This window comes from Pollicipes pollicipes, unplaced genomic scaffold (genome assembly GCF_011947565.3).
Source record: "Pollicipes pollicipes isolate AB1234 unplaced genomic scaffold, Ppol_2.1 Scaffold_4881;HRSCAF=5763_pilon_pilon_pilon, whole genome shotgun sequence".
Classification (NCBI taxonomy): domain Eukaryota; kingdom Metazoa; phylum Arthropoda; class Thecostraca; order Pollicipedomorpha; family Pollicipedidae; genus Pollicipes; species Pollicipes pollicipes.
Window position 1 is genome coordinate 6,533,978 of NW_023596576.1, and position 19,780 is coordinate 6,553,757.

Sequence of the window (19,780 nt, forward strand, 5' to 3'; positions counted from 1 at the left end):
CCCAGCGCTCGGCGCGGCGGGCACGCCCTACTGCCGCAGCGCCTTATGAACGCAGCGTACTGGAGCAGCATCCCACAAGCAAAGCGCGCGCGCTGCCCGGCAGGTTGCCACACGTGAGCAGTGCCCAGCCCACTGCCGCCGCCACCGGCGCACCGTCGGCGCTCACCCCTCTCAGGGACGCTGCGGTACTCACGTGCACGCCCTGGTAGTGGGGCCACTCGGCCAGACACGCGTCGCAGCTGGTGTACTCGGAACAGTTGCGCGACTCCACCACGGAGGCGTTGCAGCGGCCGCGGTGGCGCGACGAGAACTCCACCGTGCCCACCTGGTTCTCGCAGCTGCAACAGCGCCACCGGCCCGCCGCGGTCAGCGGACGGCCGGACCCCGCCGGCGCGCGCGTTACAACGCCCACTTAACGGCACGCCGGGCGACGGCTGCAGGCCTTGGTGCAGCCACTCAACATCCAGACATGGTATCGGTGTTCGTCTCGTCAAATACATGTATCTGTAGCGCATGCGTCCTAGCGCGGACCAATGGTCAGGATCGGCGACACCAATACCATCACCGCAGTGCCTGTCCCCCAGCCCCGACTGGAGGAGCCGAGGTGTAGTCCTGCCTGCGCGCGTGATGCCAAGGAGCCAACCCCTAACGCCTCCGCCGCCGGCTGGGTCGCCACACCGCGCCGTCACACGCGTACCCACGAGGCCGGCAGCGCCCCGCTCAGACGGACACGCCGGGTGGGACCCTCGAAGCACGGAGCCTGGTCAGCCCGGGCGGGGGAGCCGGTCTAGTCTGGGTCGCCACAGCGCCGTCACACGCGTACCCACGAGGCCAGCAGCGCCCCGCTCAGACGGACACGCCGGGGGGGACCCTCGAAGCACGCAGCCTGGTCAGCCCCGTGGGGGGGGAGGTCTAGTCTGGGTCGCCACACCGCGCCGTCACACGCGTGCCCACGAGGCCAGAAGCGCCCGCTCAGCGGACACGCCGGGCGTGACCCTCGAGGAACGCGGCCTCGTCAGCCCCGTGGCGGGGCAGCGGGAGGACAGGGGGGACAGGCGGGGAGGACAGCCTGCGCGGCACTACGTACACGGACGGCAGGTGCTTCTTGTTGGTGTAGCAGTAGGTGATGTTGGCGGCCGGGCCGGTCACCTGGCAGTAGCTGCAGCCGTACTGGCCCTTGCACTTGTTCTTGTGCAGGTTCAGCTTGCACAGGTCATCGGGAAGCTCTGCCGGACAGAGACCCCCGCTGAACAAGCGTCCAGTCAAGCTGGCAAATAAAGACCACCGGACGTCATCATCCAAGCCTAATCGCTCGCATGCGTCGCTGTAACTTAGCATATTATTTCATCATCATGCTTAATAATCAGCTTCGTCATAATTTTTAGGAGGACGCTACAAAATTCATTGGAGGGTAGAAAACCAGGCTTTCCCGAAACCGGCATTCTCGAAAATTATATTTTTGCTGGCCTCTAAAAGTATATAACACATGTTACGATTCATATAAGTATCGAAAGGGCATGCCAAATATAGAAGGGAGAGGGGGGTAGGGCCCCTCCAATCACATGCAAAAGTTCACCCATGCAGGATGGTGTCTTTGCTCAATGATCGGTTGAATCCACAACAGTCATCATTGCATGATAACATGAGGTGTACCACCGAACCCAAATCATAGCACAAATAAGACTACAGTCATGGGCCCTCCCCAGTAAAAAAGTCACTAGTGACGTCCCAGGCGTAGGCCCCCCAAGTGACGCTATGAAATAACGTTCGCACAAGCATGAAATACTACAATGAGGCCCAGTGATAAGAACCCAGCCCAGTACGGACTCTGACGTTTCAGCAATTCCCTGTCATGTGCCGCCCCCCCCCCCCCCCCCCGATATGTACCCCGTTGAAGTGTCTGAGTTTCAGCAAGCTATCGCCTGTATCCGGGCAGCCGGGCACGGTCCCCTCTCACCGATGCGCTGCAGACGCGCCTCCACGCGGCCCCGGTAGCCGCCGAACAGGTAGACTGCGCCGCGGAGCCGGGAGGCCGCCTGGCCAGCCACGCCGGCCGGCAGGCGACCGAACACGGCGTGGTCTGCAGAGGAGAGCGGTCACACGACACCGAACACGGTCACACGCGTCGCCGGCCGGCAGACAGCCACACATCAAGCCACAGGACACACACGCGTGCTCCAACTTAGTTCTGACAAGAGAACGATACAGGAAAAGCGTGGATAGCCTACGAAGCACATAGAAAGCCAGTGATTTTGCCTTCTTAATGACATATCAATATTCATGTCAACATTTAGCCGGTCTACTTGGCATGGCTGTTTAAGAAGACATGGAGGCCAAAAACGTCCGGGTTTTTCACATTCAGCTGAAGCGCCATCAAGCAGCTTGCGCCGGAGCCAGTGAGCGCACCTTTGTCGCTGATCCTCAGCCACATGTTGCAGGCGTACAGGTAAGCGAAGAGGTCGCCGTCCGAGCCGGCGCCGCCCATCACCAGCATGTAGTAGTCGGCCGTGACGGCCGTGTGGAAGAGACGGTGGCCCGGCTGTCGACGGCCGCGGCCACGGGTCAGCGTCACGTGCCACGGTCAGAGCGCCGGCCAGCGGCCAATGCCAAACTGGGGTCGGTGGCCGGCCGCGGCACTCACGCTCCACATCAGCCACCGGTCCAGTGTCTCTGTTAAATGGATAATTCTGAACTTGAAATGTCGCCATCTAGAGGCCTAGGTGAGTGACAATCTACCTTCGCTGAAGCACTGCACATTACAGATCACACGCATCGAGCCCAAGCCCAGCAGCCCGCCTCAAGCGGTGACCGGCGCTGACGGCGGCCTCTCACCATGTGCCGCTGCAGAGGGTTGAGACCGCGGTCGGCGGGCAGCACGCTCCAGAACCGCTGCTGGTAGCGGAAGCTGAAGAGAGCGGCGCTGGCCACGGCTGCCCCGCGCCGTGCCACCACGCCGCCGAATACGTACACCGTATCCGTGGGAGCGTGGTACGCCGCCGAGTGGCCGTAGATGCCTGCCGGAGGAGGCGGCGCGGTGGGACTGCTGGCCAGGGCGGCGGCAGGGGACTGCAGGCCGGGCGGTGGCAGGGGGCTGCTGGCCGGGCAGTGGCAGGGGCGCGGCAGGGGACTGCTGGCCGGACGGTGGCAGGAGGCGGCGGCAGGGGGACTGCTGGCCGGACGGCGGCAGGGGGCTGCTGGCCGGACGGCGGCAGGGGACTGCTGGCGGACGGCGGCAGGGGGACTGCTGGCCGGCAGTGGCAGGGGGCGGCGGCGGGGGACTGCTGGCCGGGCAGTGGCGGGGGGCGGCGGCGGTGGGACTGCTGGCCGGGCGGTGGCAGGGGAACTGCTGGCCGGGCGGCGGCAGGGGGACTGCTGACCGGGCAGCGGCGGTAAGGTGCAGTGAGACGCCGGTTCGGGTATACTCCGCACTGGGCGCCCCATGGCAGTGAGCGAACTCACCCTTGGTGCTAACGGGATGCAATCAAAATGCCCCAAGTCATCTCAAAGGGAGTCAATAAGTCATTGTGAGCTCAATTTTCCTTGATACTGTGCAACGAGAGTAAGCTAAACTATTGATATAAGCGCACGAAACTGTCCGGGTATGACAGTGTCAGCTGATCGAGCGATATGCGCAACGCCACGGCACCTTGTGGCACACTTGAAACCATTCGTTCAGCACCACCACAAACACACCACCGGCGAACAGCTGCTGCTGCAGCGTCTCGAGGTCGCCGCCATCCCCCGCACTGCAGGCGACAGCCCTGCTCGCGCACTCGTCCCACCCGGCGCCGGTGACAGCCGGGCGGCGCGGCCCGCTCCGTACCCATGGGTGCCGAGCCGGTGCAGTTGAGCCGCAGCCACGCCCCGCGCGTGACGTCATACTCCCAGACGTCGGCGAGCCAGTCGTGCTGCGGCGAGAAGCCGCCGAGCAGCAGCAGGCTCCGCAGCCCGTCCCGCTGCCGGTACGTCAGCGAGTGGCCGGCCAGCGGCGGCAGCACCGACGGCACCTGGCCGGCCGGCGCGGCGGGGCGTCAGAGGCGGCCGCCGGCGGGCAGGTGGCGACGTCACGCGGCCCACGCCGCCACGACGGGCGGCCGGTCACGCGTGCGCCGGGACAACGCGCTGCCTTTGTGGCGCCGCTCAGCGCCAAGTCAGGTGACTTAGCGATACGGATGACTTGTATCCACTAACCACGCGGTCAGGTATTTCCGGAGGCATGCACAACGCAGGGATGCAAGTGAAAGAGCGCTGTTTCGTAGATATCTCACCCCGGTCGACACACGAAGGCCGCGTTACGGACGTGTCATACTTGGTTCGTTGGGATATTTGCAGCTTTGGGATAAAAACGCTGAAGGCCCAAAATGCTTTTCGCATATGAGATATCATCAACAACTTGTTTGCACCACCCCGAATCACCAACCACCACCTCATCACCATTTCAGCATCAGTTTCGTTTCTGGTGAACGTAGGAGAACGTAAAAACATTTTTGTGCAGTCGCCATTCTGCCCCGATTTGCCAGCCGTTCACCCTATACGCAACGTCTGGCCATCAACCCAATGTGGGGACACTGCGGCGACCTCCTGGGCGCCTCGCACCGACCTTTACTTCGTTCCACATCTTGGTCTTGATGTGGAAGCGCCAGCAGTCGCGTAGGAACTCGTTGCCGTCGGTGCCGCCGTATATGTAGATCTCCCGCTGCGAGACGACATAGGCGGCGGCGTGGAAGAAGCGTCCGCGGGGCACGTACGGCCGGGACGGCTGGTACTGCACGGTCACCTGAGCCGGGCGGCGAGAGCGGAGCGTCACCGGTGCGGCCCGCCGCCGGACCGGCCGACCTTAATCACCACACACACACCACACACGTACACGCACACGCACACACACACCACACACGTACACGCACACGCACACGCACACCACACACACACACACGCACACACACACACACACACACACACATACACACACACACACACACACGTGTCGGCGTCTGTGACAGTCGCAATGGTCGCCACCGCAAAATGATAGCGATCAGAACCGTGACAAGCGGCCGCCATTGCAGCAGTGCCGTTAGTCATGATCGTGACTGTGAACGTGACCGTGGGTAACTACCACGGTAACTACCACTGTGACTACGACAGCGGGGCTGGGCGACTGTGGGAGCACGTGACTAACAGCACATGCGTAGGACGAGATACCTACCGACCGCTAACTGGCCGTGCGGTGACTGCCCGTCGCCCCGGACGCCGGGTCCGAGCGACAGCAGCAGGCTGCGACAGTAAGGCGGCTGCGACGCCGGGCTGAGCGATAGCAGATTGCGACCAGAAGGGCCGCCGGCGACGCCGGGCCGGGCGGACAGCAGCAGATTGCGACAGAAGGCCGCAGCGACGCCGGGCCGAGCTGACAGCAGCAGGCTGCTACAGAAGGCCGCGGCGACGCCGGGCCGAGCGACAGGCCGCAGGCTGCGACAGAGGCCGCGGCGACGCCCGGGCCGAGCGACAGCAGCAGGCTGCGACAGAAGGCCGCGGCGACGCCGGGCCGAGCGACAGGAGCAGGCTGCGACAGAAGGCCGCGGCGACGCCGGGCCGAGCGACAGCAGCAGGCTGCGACAGAAGGCCACGGCGACGGCAACCCACCTGCTGCCAGGTGTTGCCGCGCGTCTCGAACTCCTGGATGTCGTTGAGCGCGCCGCGGGAGAGCGAGTATCCGCCGAACAGCCAGAGCGAGCTGTAGTGGTCGGCCGTGAGAGTGTGGCCGAACCGCGGCAGCACTGAAACACGTGCCGGCACCTCCTCAACACCGGCGCGGAAGCGGCAGCGACACCCATACAACCCTTGCCGTCCCTCTCGCATGCCAGTGTCACGACAGGTGACAAGGGGGCAAGTCTCAACAGTCTCAGCAAGGGATGACATTTGGTGATGGGCTGTGACGTGCACATGATCATCATGGTGCGCTATGAAGGCTGGTTCCGGTTACTGTCCACTGGAGGTACGGTCACGCTCCAGCGACACAGGGTCTCACACTGCTGCTGGACTGGTTGACGAAGGAGCAGGAAAAGGGCGTCATACGATCCGAGCTCCATCTGGAACATGGAAGGGTTGGAGCAACTGGCAATGGAGTGGGCCGCTGGTACTTCCACAGAACCAAAATCAACAACTGAACTTTTATTGGTGTATATTAGTTACGAAAAATTGCTTTTTCAGCTGGGAATCTATCAGCAGATGAGATAAATATGGTGAATTATCACCTTACCTCGGCTGCAAATGACAGGCTGTCATGGTGTGGCAGGTAGATCGTATTGCTCATGTCCGTACTCGTCCAACGATCATCAACAATTGTTCATGCTTACTAATGACGAACAGTATCATCCATCTACCATATGACAAGAGAGTGCTATCCTTCAAAGCAGGAGTAATGATATCAAACGTCAGCATCAGGTGACTGGACAAAACAACGGAACGGTCAACAAAAAAAACAAAAAACAGTCCAACCGAAATAGTCGGAGAGGATAAAACTTGAATAGGAAGAGGTCAAAAGGGAAATATACGAGTAGCAAAAAAGTTGAAGAACAAAAAGAACAATCTGATAAAAGTCAACAGGGGCAGTCAAATCGGAAAAGTCAAAGGACAAAAAGCCGAGTGGGATAAGCGTCGGCTGGAAACGTCCCCGCCGCCGCCGGACGGGCCGCGCCTCACCTGTCTGCAGGTACTTGAGCGACTCTTCCACGTGGTTCTCGTTGAAGAGCTCGGTGTAGATCACGTGGCCGGGCAGCGCCGTGACGTTACAGTGCGGTCCCACGTAGCCTGGGTCGCAGACGACACGGCCGTACGGCTGGGGGCCAGGCACACAGTGGTGAGTGCCGCGTCCGCAGCGACGGCTCGAGCTCCCGTGCGACAGTGGTCTGCCCGTGTCCGCGCCATACGGCTCGTGATCAGGCACACAGTGTTGAGCGCCGTGTCCGCAGCGACGGCTCGAGCTCCCGTGCGACAGTGGTTTGCCCGGGTCCGCGCCATACGGCTCGTGATCAGGCGGCCGGTGGTGCTGTGACCTGCTGCACGAGATAATGAAATTGCGTATGCAAGTCTGTGCCACTCTTACTACAGGTGCCGTGTTAGGTGACCGTCAATGGTGGCCGTCAAGCTATTCTCCACTGGTGCATATGCAAAGTAAGAACGAAACGCCGACACGGGCCCCGCCACTGTGCTGTACACATTTGGGGCGAAATTGACGCCGGCGGGCGTGTCCGCCGTTCTCTGCCGCCGGTGGCGGCGTCGGCCGGCACCCGCCGGGCCGGGCGCCCGTCTCATCCGGCGGGGCTCACCATGTCGCAGCGGCCGTGCACGATCCGCTCCGGACAGGGGTGCGGCGCGCAGCCGGGGCCGGAGCGGCCGGCGCCGCAGACGCAGAGGCCGGCCACGCAGCGGCGTCCGCTCGGGCATCCGTCAGGACAGCGCAGCACACGGTAGCTGGCGTTGAAGCCCTCCGACGGCGAGTGCTGCTCGAAGTACACCGTCAGGAAGCCTGCCGACGGCGGCATCGGTCAGCACGGCTGCCGTCGCCGGCCAGCTACTATGAGCGGAGGCACTCAGTGGTTCACTCTTGCACAAGTCCACTCCGTAGCTTCGATGACGAAATCTAACGGACAAAGGAAAGCGCGTACCAGCCTGCCGGTCGCTGATCTCTACCAGGCATCCCAACATAAAAGCTCGTAATACATTTCGCCAGGCTGGCCTGCGCAACACAGACTCTCTGAGTTTTCCAGCCGGAAAACATCGCTGGACCGTGGCGCGTCGTAACAGGTTCCTCCTGGTCGTCAATCTGACTTCTCGTCACTAACCTTACGCTGAGCCTGACCTGGGACGCCACACTACCCTAAGCGCGCGCTGGCGCCGGCCGTCCGCCCGGGCCGGCTACCGACCTGAGGTGGCGCGCAGCACGGTGAGGCCGTCGCCGGGCGGCGCCGTGTCGTCGCACAGCACCGCCAGCGCGTGCTGCTGCCGGTCCCAGTGGGAGCTGGTCGACACGCTCTCCGGCAGGCCGTCGTACACGTACACGTGGCTCCGGTCGCACGGCACGTGTCGCAGCGGGCCCACGCGCAGCTCCAGCGTCTCGCGCAGACTGCAACGCACGCGCCCGGCCACGTGTCAGCGCGCTCAGACACGGGCACTCGGTCAGCGGCGGCCCACCACTCTCAGCGGGACACTGGACGGAGAGGGAGCGGGAGGGGCCCGCCCGAGCCGTCGACGGGCAGAGGCCAGGCGGCGGCCACCGGCTCACCCGCGGCCGGCCGCTCACCTGTCGTAGATGGGCGCGTGGTCGAGGCTGTCGAACACGGTGATGACCCAGAGGCAGTGGGTGTCGTGCGGCGGGCCGCGGCCGGCCGGCGGTCGGTGCCGCTGGCAGCCGATGTGGCCCTCGGTGGCGGCCAGCGCCACGCCGCGCGACTCGCAGCCCCGGTAGCACACGCCCGCGTCCCTGGCGGACGCACGGGCAATCATGGCTCCGCTGGCGGCCGCAGCTGGTTAGGGTGCTCACACGCCGCCCACTCGCTGCTGCATCGCGCAAAACGCCGGCGTGATTCACCCGGGGCGGCTGCCGCATCTCCAGACAGCTGTGTGCCACGCCCGTACATAGATACTACCGGGCCCGATTCGAACTTGAGGAAAGCGACCACTCCGCACTAATCAAGTTCGCCAGCCTACTCAAAACAAAGACGGTGACACGCTGGCGGCGAGACATTTCAGCTCTGCGCGAGCGCCATCTCGTCGGACCCTCTCCCTGCCGCGCTGCGGGTCTCGCCCGCGTTCCGGCGGTGCCGATACATACCGGGGGTCTCCGTAGTAGCCGGGCGCGCAGCGCTCGCAGCCGTCACCCTCCGTGTTGTCCTGGCAGAAGCAGCGGCCCGTGGCGACGTCGCAGACGTTGAGGCCGACATCACCGTGGCCGTTGCAGTGGCAGGGCTGACAGCCGGCCGACGAGGTGGCGTTGCCGAAGCTGCCCACGCTGGCGGAGGAGGCGGCGCCGGTCAGCGGCCTGAGCGACACCAGGGCGGCTCTACGGCGTTGGAGGGACGTCGAGAGACAGGTAGTCCCGTCACGGGACGCTGACGCAGGCTAACGGGCGCGGGATGCCGAGACAGATCAGCCAGTCCATGGGGAGGGGTTGTACCTGCAGAGCTGGCGGTGGGGCCCGGTGGTGCGGTGCTGGCACGGGGGGGGGGGGTGTTGTACCTGCAGAGCTGGCAGTAGGGTCCGGTGGTGCGGTGCTGGCACGGGGAGGGGTGTACCTGCAGCGCTAACGGTGGGGCCCGGTGGCGCGGCCGCTGGCACGGGGAGGGGTGTACCTGCAGAGCTGGCAGTGGGGTCCGGTGGTGCGGTGCTGGCACGGAAGGGTGTACCTACAGAGCTGACAGTGGGGTCCGGTGGTGCGGTGCTGGCACGGGGAGGGGTGTACCTGCAGAGCTGACAGTGGGGTCCGGTGGTGCGGTGCTGGCACGGGGAGGGGTGTACCTGCAGAGCTGGCAGTAGGGTCCGGTGGTGCGGTTGCTGGCACGGGGAGGGGTGTGTACCTGCAGAGCTGACAGTGGGGCCCGGTGGTGCGGTGCTGGCACGGGGAGGGGTGTACCTGCAGAGCTGACAGTGGGGCCCGGTGGTTGCGGTGCTGGCACGGGGAGGGGTGTACCTGCAGAGATGACAGTAGGGCCCGGTGGTGCGGTGCTGGCACGCGTCGCAGAGGCCCGGCCCGCCGGAGCAGGTGGAGTGGTTGTGACAGCCGCAGTCGACGCTGCAGTCGGCGCCGCTCCAGCCCAGGTCGCAGTTGCAGCGGTAGTGCGGCGGTCCCGAGCACCGGCCCGGCCGACAGTCCTCCACACACCTGGGACGTCACACACCAGCCGTCACACGGCGGCACACTCTGCACCGGCCCGGCCGACAGTCCTCCACACACCTGGGCCGTCACACACCAGCCGCCACGCGGCGCGCTCCGCACGGCCACCGGCCGGCTCAGACCACACCGCCGACGCCAGCTGGCTGACAATGGGCGCCCGCTCCGAGACTGGCACGGTACGAGACACGGGGCCGTGAACACATCCCCGCTCTGTGATTTCTGGGGGAAAACGCAAACGTGGCGAGACCGGCTGGGAATCTATTCGGCAAAAGCGTTCGGGGCTGTTTGCGCCAAGTAGGCAAGTAGCTAGCGTGTCCGTAATACCACGTCCAAGCGAGATCGACTGCGACACAGCAAATGCGCCAGGAGGTAAAACAGCAAACTTCGTTCAATGCTCAAAGGCCAAGTGATTAACCGACTCGTACACGATTCTGCATACTCGTCGGGTGTGGCCTAGCCACCACCTTTGCTGCCCGACCCCGACAACTTACGTCCTTTCACAGCTGTCGCGGCCGTCGCCGGTGAAGCCCACGTTGCAGGTGCAGTTGAAGGCGCCGTGCGTGTTGGCGCACGTGGCGTTCTCGTGGCAGTCGTGCGTGCCCAGCCGACACTCGTCCACGTCCGGACACTCGACGAACGCCCAGCTCGTCTGGTTGGCCGGGCACACCTGTCCATCGGCCGGCGCCGCCAGCGCACCCTCGCGGCACATGCCGCGCGTCGGCTCGCCGGCGTCGTAGCACCAGCCGCAGCCGAGCGCGCGCAGACAGGCGGCGCACGAACGGAAGGCACCACACGCCTGACACTGCATCTGACGGAGCGCCAGCTCCGGCAGGCCGGGCGCCGCCAGCTCGGCCGTGTCGCGCAGGTGGTCCCGGTCCACCCACTGGCGGCACTGCGAGAACTGGAACCGGGACGTGTACGTGGAGAGCAGGAAGCACTCCTGGAACAGGCGGACGGACGGCGGGCGGGTCAGTCGACTGGAGGCCAGGCGGGATCAGAGTGACCCGGCGGCTGCTGCGCCGACGCACAGATTATACCGGGCCATGCGCGCGACAGAATAACTTCGCGTGATCTTTGTAGTGAAATTTAATGGAGTCAAAGAAGAGCAATGCGCTCGATTTCTCCAGAAGCGGGTTTGAATTCGTAGCTACGTTATCTGGTGTCGAATTCTCCAACCAACCCAACTATTGGCTGACGTGCACGCATCACAGATGCTGTCGTTCAAATCACACTGAAACCAAAGGCATCATGAACAACACAAGCGTGTGACAGCAAGGGGAATATTATCACTGCTTTTTGCAGTCAACTTCCCCACATGCCACAGTGCAACAGCCCTAGATGGACGCCGTCGTCGCCCCGCACCTTACACTGACGCCACAATCCGCGGCCCTCACCCTGGTCTCGGTGCACCAGGAGCAGCTGCCGGGCGCGCTGATGCAGCTGACGCAGTCGCCGCGTCGGTCGCAGGGCAGCGGGCAGTCGGCAGGCCGCACCAACGCGCCCGTCGCGGCGCGTACGCACCGCGCCCCGTCCGGCAGCCACTGACAGCCGGCGGTCGTGCACGCGGCGCACGCCACGTGGTCGGCGCAGCGCGGGCAGAGCGGCGGCGCCAGCGTGAGCAGGCGCGCGCAGCGGGCGGTGCGGTCGCGTCGGCGCAGGCAGGCGCCACTGGCGCCGCACCAGCCGCACGCGGCGTCAGACAAACACGCCAGGCAGCTGGTGAGGCGCGCGCACGAACCGTTCGAGTACGGCTCGAGGAACTCAAACGTCAGCGACTCCTGAAGACAGGTGAGGGGTACGGCGTTAGCCGGGCCCAGCGCGGGAACGCTCTCACCAGCGCTCCACTTCCAAATAAACGGACAAAAACCCTTCCGTAGCAAATTTGCCAATTCCAGTGAATAATATCGAGAGCCCATACTACACCAATGTTCCAGCAGTGACTTTCGTGAGGACCTAGACTGCCAGCTACGGCTGACGGATGACGGACTGACTGGAACAGCCTGTCAGCCACAGACTGGCTTCGCAGTGATGTGACTCATCTGCTTCGACCGACTAACTGCTGTGAGGACTTGTCGTTCTCCCACACCAGCCGCGTAAGACCAGCTCTACAGGGACCCTCAGCGTCCCCGCATCCGTGCCAGCCCAGAGCGACTGACCAGTTTCTGTGAGGAGGCGCCGTTCCACTCCAGCCGGACGTCGGCGTGCGGCGGCGGCGCCGCCTGTCCGGCCGGCGGCAGCGTCACCGTCAGCTGAAGCAGGTACGCCGCCGACCGGTCGCCGCCGAACAGCGGCGACAGGTCACCGCGGAACGCCTCCACCGTCTGCAGCTTGGTCACCCGGTTCTGACTCACAGTCTCCTGCCGCCGTCGGTGCCACACGTCACATCCATGCTGGCGGCAATCTACGTTTTCACGTATGTGTTTCATCACGTATATGTTTTCACATATGTGTTTGGGGCAATCAAGCGCACCAGAGAACGTTATGTGAATGCATCAAGGTAACAGTTAAAACTATGGAAGTAAGAACCACGTGCAAAACATTCAAATGTCATAGCAAACACCGAGCATGCGAAAGAAAGTTCAGATTACGTCATGCAGCTGACATGTTTAGAGGAACAGATACCACGTGTTTTGCAAAGAAGCATAACCTACAAAATAGGTGTATTAAGGCACCTTTCCCGGAGCGTACTGCGCTTCCCAGAGCTGCACCGTGACCCGCTGGAGCGAGCGGTCGCCCGGCGCGCGGTCGCTCACCATGCGCTGCCAGCTACGGTCGGTGGAGACGAGCAGCTGCGAACTGGACCGGCTGCTGGTGGTGATGAAGAGGCGCAGGTACGGGTCCGTCTTGGGCCGGCTGCCCAGCGGGTGCACGTAGCCGCGGAGCCGCGCCGTCACCAGGCCGCGCTCCTGGCCGGCCGCCTCCGCCCACAGACGCAGCGTCGTCTTGGTCGAGTTGATGATGCTCACCTGGCGGCCACACCCTGTCAGCTCTGGACACGCCTGGTCTCTGCACGCGCCCCACCTGGCAGAGCTGCTACGTTGGTCACAGCTCTGTGTCAAGCAAAGTCAAGCTCATGCAAACGAGGACAGAAAAGGACTGCAGACCCAGCTGATGATGCTGATCTGGGGTTCAGGGGCATGGGGTACATGGTCTAGGGGAGGCATAATGGGATTAGGTGGGGAAAAAGGAGGGGAGATCGTGCTGGGCGGGGCAATACGTCATTTCAGGGAATGGATCAGAAAAAAGCAAAACGCTGACGCGAATACGACGCAAAAGGCTGTTTGAACAACGAATGTCAACTTTCGCACTTGAGTTAGACTGTAAATGAGATTGACATCAACGTCCAGTTGCAATAATACATCGTCTAGACCAAGCTAGCTAAGTTTCAGATGGAAGTGTTGGTTAAAAACGGTCAAGCACGGTAAAAAAGAAACGGTCAAATAGTAGTACGGTACGTAAGACATTTTCACCACCGGCGCACGTGTCGCACTACACCAGCGCAGCCGGCGCTTCGCCCGCTGCGTGGTCTCCGCGCCCAGCGTCGGCCCCCTCACCTCATCGGGCCACTCGAGGTCCGCCGGGTTGTGGTACTTGGTGAGCGTCAGGCCCGGCCGGAAGTCGCGCGTGCGGCACTCCTGCAGGCGCGTCACCTCGGTGCCGTTGGAGCCCCACCAGCCGCCCAGGCCGGAGGGGGTCTCCGAGCCGGCGCCGCACAGGCCCGGCACGCCTGCGACGGGCGGCCACGGGGTCAGCACGGCCGGCGTCACCGACGCGTCACGTACAGTGATGGCGTTAAGGCAGTCAGGGTCGGGCCTTGCTGCAGCAGCGGCTGTTGTAGCCGAACCTGTGTCAGGATACGCCGGGCATGGACAATGTAAGATGGCGCCCTGGAGATGAAACATTTTTACTGCTTACTTAGGAGCTTACTTTGCTGCTTACGCGGGTATTCACGGGCGCACAACAAGATACCGAAGGCGGTTAACGGCTCTCGACCACCACCAGCTGCCACACGGGTCCCAGCGGCGGCGCCTGGCGCAGCTCCGGCGTCCCCTCAGCGCGCGCGCCTCCCAGCTCACCGTCAGCGCGGTGGCAGGCGGCGCTCTGCACGCACCAGGCGCAGCCGGCGCCGTGCACGGCGCACGCCTGGCACTGGCGCAGCGCGGCGCACACGCCCGGGCACGGCGACGACTGCAGGTTGCTGGTGCAGATGCTGCCCTGGCCGCGGCCGTAGCAGCGGCCCTCCGGGCACCAGCCGCACACCGGGTTGGCCGTGCACGACGACTGGGTGTCGTGGCGGGCGCACATGACGTCGCGGTCGGCCGGCCGGCTGCTCGGCGCCACCATCGTGTCGGGCAGCGTGTAGGCCAGCAGGCGGCCCGACACGGCGCCGTGGTAGCCGCCGAACAGCAGCAGCGTGCTGCCGTCCCGCACCGCACCACTGGCGCCGAACAGACCGACGACAGCGGGTAGCTGGACCCTGCGGCGGACGGCGGCAGGGGGGGCGGCGGTGAGCGGGGGGCAACATCACTGGCCCCCAAAAGGCCGAATGGTAGCGGGTATCCGGACCCTGCCGGCGGACGGCGGCAGGGGGGGGGGGGGGGGCGGTGAGCGGGGGAGCGACACCACCGGCCCCAAACAGACCGAACGGCCAGCGGGTAGCTGGACCCTGTCGATGGACGGCGGCAGGGGGGGGGGGGGGGAGCGGTGAGCGGGGAGCGACACCACAGCCCCAAACAGGCCGAACGGCAGCGGGTAGCCGGACTCCGCCGATGGACGGCGGCGGGCGGCGGCGGTCAGCGGGAGCGACACCGCCGGCCCCAAACAGGCCGAACGGCAGCGGGTAACCGGACCCTGTCGGCGAACGGCGGCAGGAGGGAGGGGGGGGGGGGGGGGAGGAGGCGGCGGTGAGCGGGAAGCGACACCACCGGCCCCAAAACAGGTCGAACGGCAGCGGGTAGCTAGACCCGGTCGATGGACGGCGGCAGCGGGGCGGAGGTGAGCGGGGAGCGAAACCACCGGCCGAGCGAGGCAGCTTCACAGCTGCTCACGAGCGCAACACATAAGGGGTTCATGACTACTCTGCTGGCAGCTATCGAACTTCAATAAACCGGGAGACACTGGTTTAAACAGTGTTATCAAGCAGACGTTGCTGATAGTGTAAATGCCCGACGTTTCAAACTGTGATCATCGTCAGGAGTGGAGAGGGTTAAGCCAAAAGCTACCTTTAAAAAACAGTGCACGGGAATCCAGAAAATGACGTGCAGCCACTTTCACTAGAAAAATAGCTTGTGGTGTCTGCATTTCATAAGGGGCACGGTCAGTTCTTAAACACGTTCCTGTTAGTGGTGCAGACAGCTAATGTCTTTCAGGATTTGCGATGCGTTCCGCTGCCGAGGCTGTATGGCGGCGCCTGCCTCTCACCCCAGCAGAAAGGGCGGGCACCGCGGGGAACCGAACCCCGGACCCTCTGATACCCCAGACACACAGCTTAACCACTACACTACCGACATCCAGGTGCGAAAGACCTGCGATTAACAGGGTGAGGTGCTATTTAATAGCACGGTTTTGCTACTTACAATCAGATGTTATCTCCAGGACGCCGTGGTTTACCCACGCGTGACATCGCAGATTGTAGAAGAATATTTGATGGTCGTAGCATATGTTTTCTAGCTGGTGACGATGTGTATAACCACCAAACACCACCATGTAGTCACCTGAAATGGCATATAGTGAGTACTGTGTAAGCTCTCCAACTATGAACCAAAAATGGTAACTGATGCAGTATGCAAACAAGAGCAATATATGACGCTTACCATGCCACACAATCCGTTGTCACCGGTAGAAAAGTATCTAATCTGGATGTAAAAACGTTAATAACAATGTGCTTAGGTCATCCTGATAAACCGGACGATCAATCAGCCCCAAGCTGACAGCATTGACAAACCAAGGAGCACCAAGGCTTTTCATACCACATGCCAAGCATTTCAGCGCGTCAATCGCGCAGTTATTTGGAGAAATAACAGGGACGGCGCGCGGCAGCAGTGGGCTGTGACGTCAGGACCCCCACGGTGAGCCGAGGGCTCCGGGTCGGCACCAGGTCCGGTCAGACCTCGACGGCCCGCGCACATACCACTCACCGGCTATCGCGGCCACGTGGAAGGCGCGCTCGAGCGGCACGTGTGCGTCCAGCTGCTGGGCGCGCGGGTAGGCCAGCTCGGACCAGAACAGCTCGCGCAGGTGGAACAGGTACATCTTGTCCGAGAGCATGGGGAAGCGCACCACGTCCACGGCCAGGCCGCCGTACACCAGCAGCGAGTCCGCCTCCGCGTGGTACAGCGTGCTGTGCCCGACCAGCTGCAGGCTCGGCTGGCGGCCGCCACGCGGCGCCACCTGCGCCCAGCGCGCGCCCGCCGCGTCCACGCGCAGCCGCCAGAGGTCGCCGAGGATGGTGTCGCCGGCGCCGGCGCCGGCCAGCAGGTAGAGCGTGCCGTCCGGGCCGGGCGTCAGCGTGTGATGGAGGCGCGCCGCCGGCCGCGGCCGCGCCGCCAGTCGCCGCCACGCGCCCGACGTCACGTTATACGCCCAGAGATCGTCCAGGAGGCGGCGCCGCGCGCCCTGGCCGCCGTGCACCAGCATGAGGTCGGCGCCGAGCGGCGCAGCCGCGTGGCCGAACCGGCCCGCCGGCCAGCAGTCATCGGCCCGGGGAGGCGGCCCGCACGCCTCGTCCGCGGTCCGGCGCGTCCAGGCGCTCGTCGCCAGGTCGTACGCGGCCACATCGTCCAGCACGCGGTTCAGATCGTAACCGCCGAACACCACGTACCGGTCCAGCGCCGGGAAAAAGACGGCGGCGTGCCTGGCGCGACCGAGGTGCGGCGCGTCGTCCAGCACGTGCCAGCGGTTGCCGGCCTGGCCGGCGCCGAGGCCACAGTCGCGGCCCGAGAAGCCGGGCCGACAGCGGCAGCCGGCCGGGGGCGGCGGGCACTCGCCCTGGCCGGCGGCAGCGTGACAGCCGGCCGGGCAGCGCGGCCACTGGCAGTGCGCGCCGCGCCGATCCGGCGGGCAGCGGCAGCGGCCGGCCTCGCAGCGGCCCACCCCCGAACAGTCGGCCGGGCACGCCGTCACCGCGTAGTGCGCCCGGAACCCCTCCATCACGTAGTTGGTGTCGGAGAAGAACAGCACCGTCATCTGCGGCGGTGACGGCGGCGGTCAGCGGCGGTCGGGCGGCACAGAACCGGCAGGTCAGCGGCGCGGGGTTGGCGACCGCGGCAAGCACCCGGTGCCCCCGCCATCCAGACCACTTAGTCGGACATACGACTGGCAAGTGATCGCAGCGAAACAACAGCACTAATGAGGACCATACCGCAAAGCACGTCCAGCCATGTATAACAACAGCCTCTGACAACCCCCTACCTAATAACGACCACAAGCACGTTACCACCACTTCAACTCAGCACACCTCTGTAACGCTACTAACTTTTCCGGAGGAGGCGACCAGAGGTAGAGGGACGCTCTTGCCCTTGCCGCTGAAGCTGCCCAGCAGTGTGGTGTTGGGTGCGATGCCGTCATACACGAAAACCTGGTCGTACGAGCATTCTGTCTCCAACTCTTCGAATGTCAGCGTGACATAGCGGCCGAGGGTTTCGTTTGCTGAAAACAGGGACACCGCTATCGAACAGCAGTCGCCAGGTAACACATGACACCAAAAATAAGTCACTCTTGACTATCTAAGAACGCACCAGGAAACCAGAAGAGTGCAAATAGTGCGAAAGTGACTGTGACATTTGTTCCTGATGATCATGGTGATAATCGAACATAGTGACCACAAGCTGTCCCCGTTCGCGAATTCCGTTCACGATCTTCACGTCTCAGTCCGATTTTAGGCTAATCTTTCATGTGCCCCGCCCTCGCCTGCATGACAGACATCGAGCGAATCTAACGCCACAGCGCTCACGCGCGTCCACAGCTAACCCAGCGTTCATGGCCAGACAGTTGGTGGTGCTCACGGTGGATGATCCACTGGCAGTACGTGTCGTTGCGGTGCTGGCCGGGCCCGTCTGTGATGACGCCGCTGGCCGCCGTCAGCAGGTGGCGATCCCGGGTGCAGCCGCGGCCGCCCGACCAGCAGCAGCTAGCAGCTGCCGCCCACAGCAGGCCGGCCAGCAGCCGGCGGCGGCGCATCACGCGCGCGCCGCACGCCGCCCCGTCGGCGCGCGAGTCACGCTGGGCAGATGGGGGAGCGGTGAGGGCCTGCTCCCATCACCAGTGCTCCCAGTGGAGATACGCTGATGCTGATGTGAGCTTTGTGCCTGCTCTGGAGCTGACAGCACTGGAGGTCACCTGGAAACTAATTATATGGGACTCACTTGGACATTCTAAATTGTGTTGGTGTATTGGGAAGAGCTCTTCAAGCCCTTTGGTTCTCAAGGAGCTGCATTTACATGGAGATTGAATCCCTTATGTGATACAGTCATGCATCTATGAAGCCTTGTTCGGGAAATGTTTGCGTGGCTGCTGCAGCAATACTGTATCATGTAGCATTGCATGACAAAATTGTGCTTGGAACTGCTACTGCTCAACCAACATCTTAGGAACTCATGCCTCATAAGCACAGGCCACCTGCATAAGACCTGTCACTGGGGGGTTCTGGTAAACAGATATGGCTCTGAGAACATCTTCAATATGTGGATGTGAAGAATACAGCCCATCAGTTTGTGCCTCATCCACCCTACCTATGCAGTTACCTGTCTTGGCACTGAGCAGGACACATTTGAAAACCTGTGAGAAATCCAGCTGAGCAGGGAAAGGGAAAACTTATCAAACAGGCCTGCAGGGATGCCTCAGGCTCAGGCAGATCTCTGATCCCTGAAATTCATGACTTAATATTCAGATCAAATGCAACTAGATGGGGAGTGCACCCAGCTAGGAACTCAGATCTATGGAGTATATGTGATGGAATTGTTGGTGCTGAATGCTGCTTCTATGCAGTGATTCATTCACATAACATGCATTTTGTGCAGTCTTGCCATTGGAGCCCAGTGACATAACCATGATAGGGCACTGGGACCACAAACCAACCTTGAACCAAGATATATGCCTTAAACTCAAAATGTTACCAAGACAATTTGGTTGACAATAAAAGGAAAAGATACAGTAGTACATTATAAAAGATCGCTGCATGAAACTTTTGAAATTGGAAGCAAACAAGATTGCTTGAGAAAATTTATTTCCCTTTTCAATCAACTCTTGGAACAGCCTACCAGATGAAATACTTACAGTAACAGTCTATAACTACATAAAGTCTACAAACCACAACATATTCCTGTAAATTTGGTTGTGGCAAACCTCAATCCTTGCCTGAGCTTTCCTGAAATCCTTGTATGGCAATGCTCTACACAACTTCCTCGCCAAACTTTTCAGCTGTGGCTTGCCCCATCAATATGGGAAGCATGCCATGTTTTGTGTTATTTAAGCATGCCATTACATGGTCTAAATCCAAGAGAGAACAGAACTAGTGGGGACGGCACGTTAGGAGATTCTGAATGTGGGATCCGAAGTATCGTTGGGCTGTCCCCATCCAACTCTCCTTTAAAGAGTACATAACAGGACCCGAAGTATCGTTGGGCTGTCCCCATCCAACTCTCCTTTAAAGAGTACATAACAGGACCCGAAGTATCAACACTCATACTTACATGCTATAAAGGTGCAGGTACTTGATCCATTCGCCAGGCTACCATGAAAACCCTACGCATGCATCGCACATGTACCTAACCAGATGAACCCCACCTAAATGCTTCTGCTCATTCTTTGTTTACCCTTTAGGGATGTCTACTGGTTACAAATGCGGTGCGAAGTGCACACCAAACATGTGAGATTAGTCAAAAACCAGTCAGCAGG

General features: G+C 62.2%; 1 protein-coding gene across 1 annotated transcript in view; it reads right to left on the reverse strand.

Annotated features, from left to right (window-relative positions):
* LOC119099692 (multiple epidermal growth factor-like domains protein 8) overlaps positions 1-17,974 on the reverse strand; it is a gene marked incomplete at its 5' end in the record, with an annotated part of 28,587 nt that extends 10,613 nt beyond the window's left edge. Inside the window, 30 exon segments of the mRNA XM_037222757.1 lie at positions 194-338; positions 1,088-1,226; positions 1,958-2,080; positions 2,407-2,539; positions 2,833-3,014; positions 3,824-3,995; positions 4,601-4,777; positions 5,638-5,771; positions 6,697-6,832; positions 7,323-7,384; positions 7,451-7,522; positions 7,920-8,119; positions 8,297-8,476; positions 8,828-9,004; positions 9,345-9,398; positions 9,683-9,874; positions 10,378-10,826; positions 11,281-11,427; positions 11,560-11,664; positions 12,043-12,243; positions 12,640-12,852; positions 13,441-13,613; positions 13,963-14,363; positions 14,528-14,552; positions 15,463-15,600; positions 16,024-16,252; positions 16,577-16,792; positions 16,964-17,071; positions 17,361-17,533; positions 17,890-17,974. Of these exon segments, the coding sequence (XP_037078652.1) occupies positions 194-338; positions 1,088-1,226; positions 1,958-2,080; positions 2,407-2,539; positions 2,833-3,014; positions 3,824-3,995; positions 4,601-4,777; positions 5,638-5,771; positions 6,697-6,832; positions 7,323-7,384; positions 7,451-7,522; positions 7,920-8,119; positions 8,297-8,476; positions 8,828-9,004; positions 9,345-9,398; positions 9,683-9,874; positions 10,378-10,826; positions 11,281-11,427; positions 11,560-11,664; positions 12,043-12,243; positions 12,640-12,852; positions 13,441-13,613; positions 13,963-14,363; positions 14,528-14,552; positions 15,463-15,600; positions 16,024-16,252; positions 16,577-16,792; positions 16,964-17,071; positions 17,361-17,533; positions 17,890-17,974 (4,941 nt within the window).
* Positions 17,975-19,780: the final 1,806 nt, after the last annotated feature.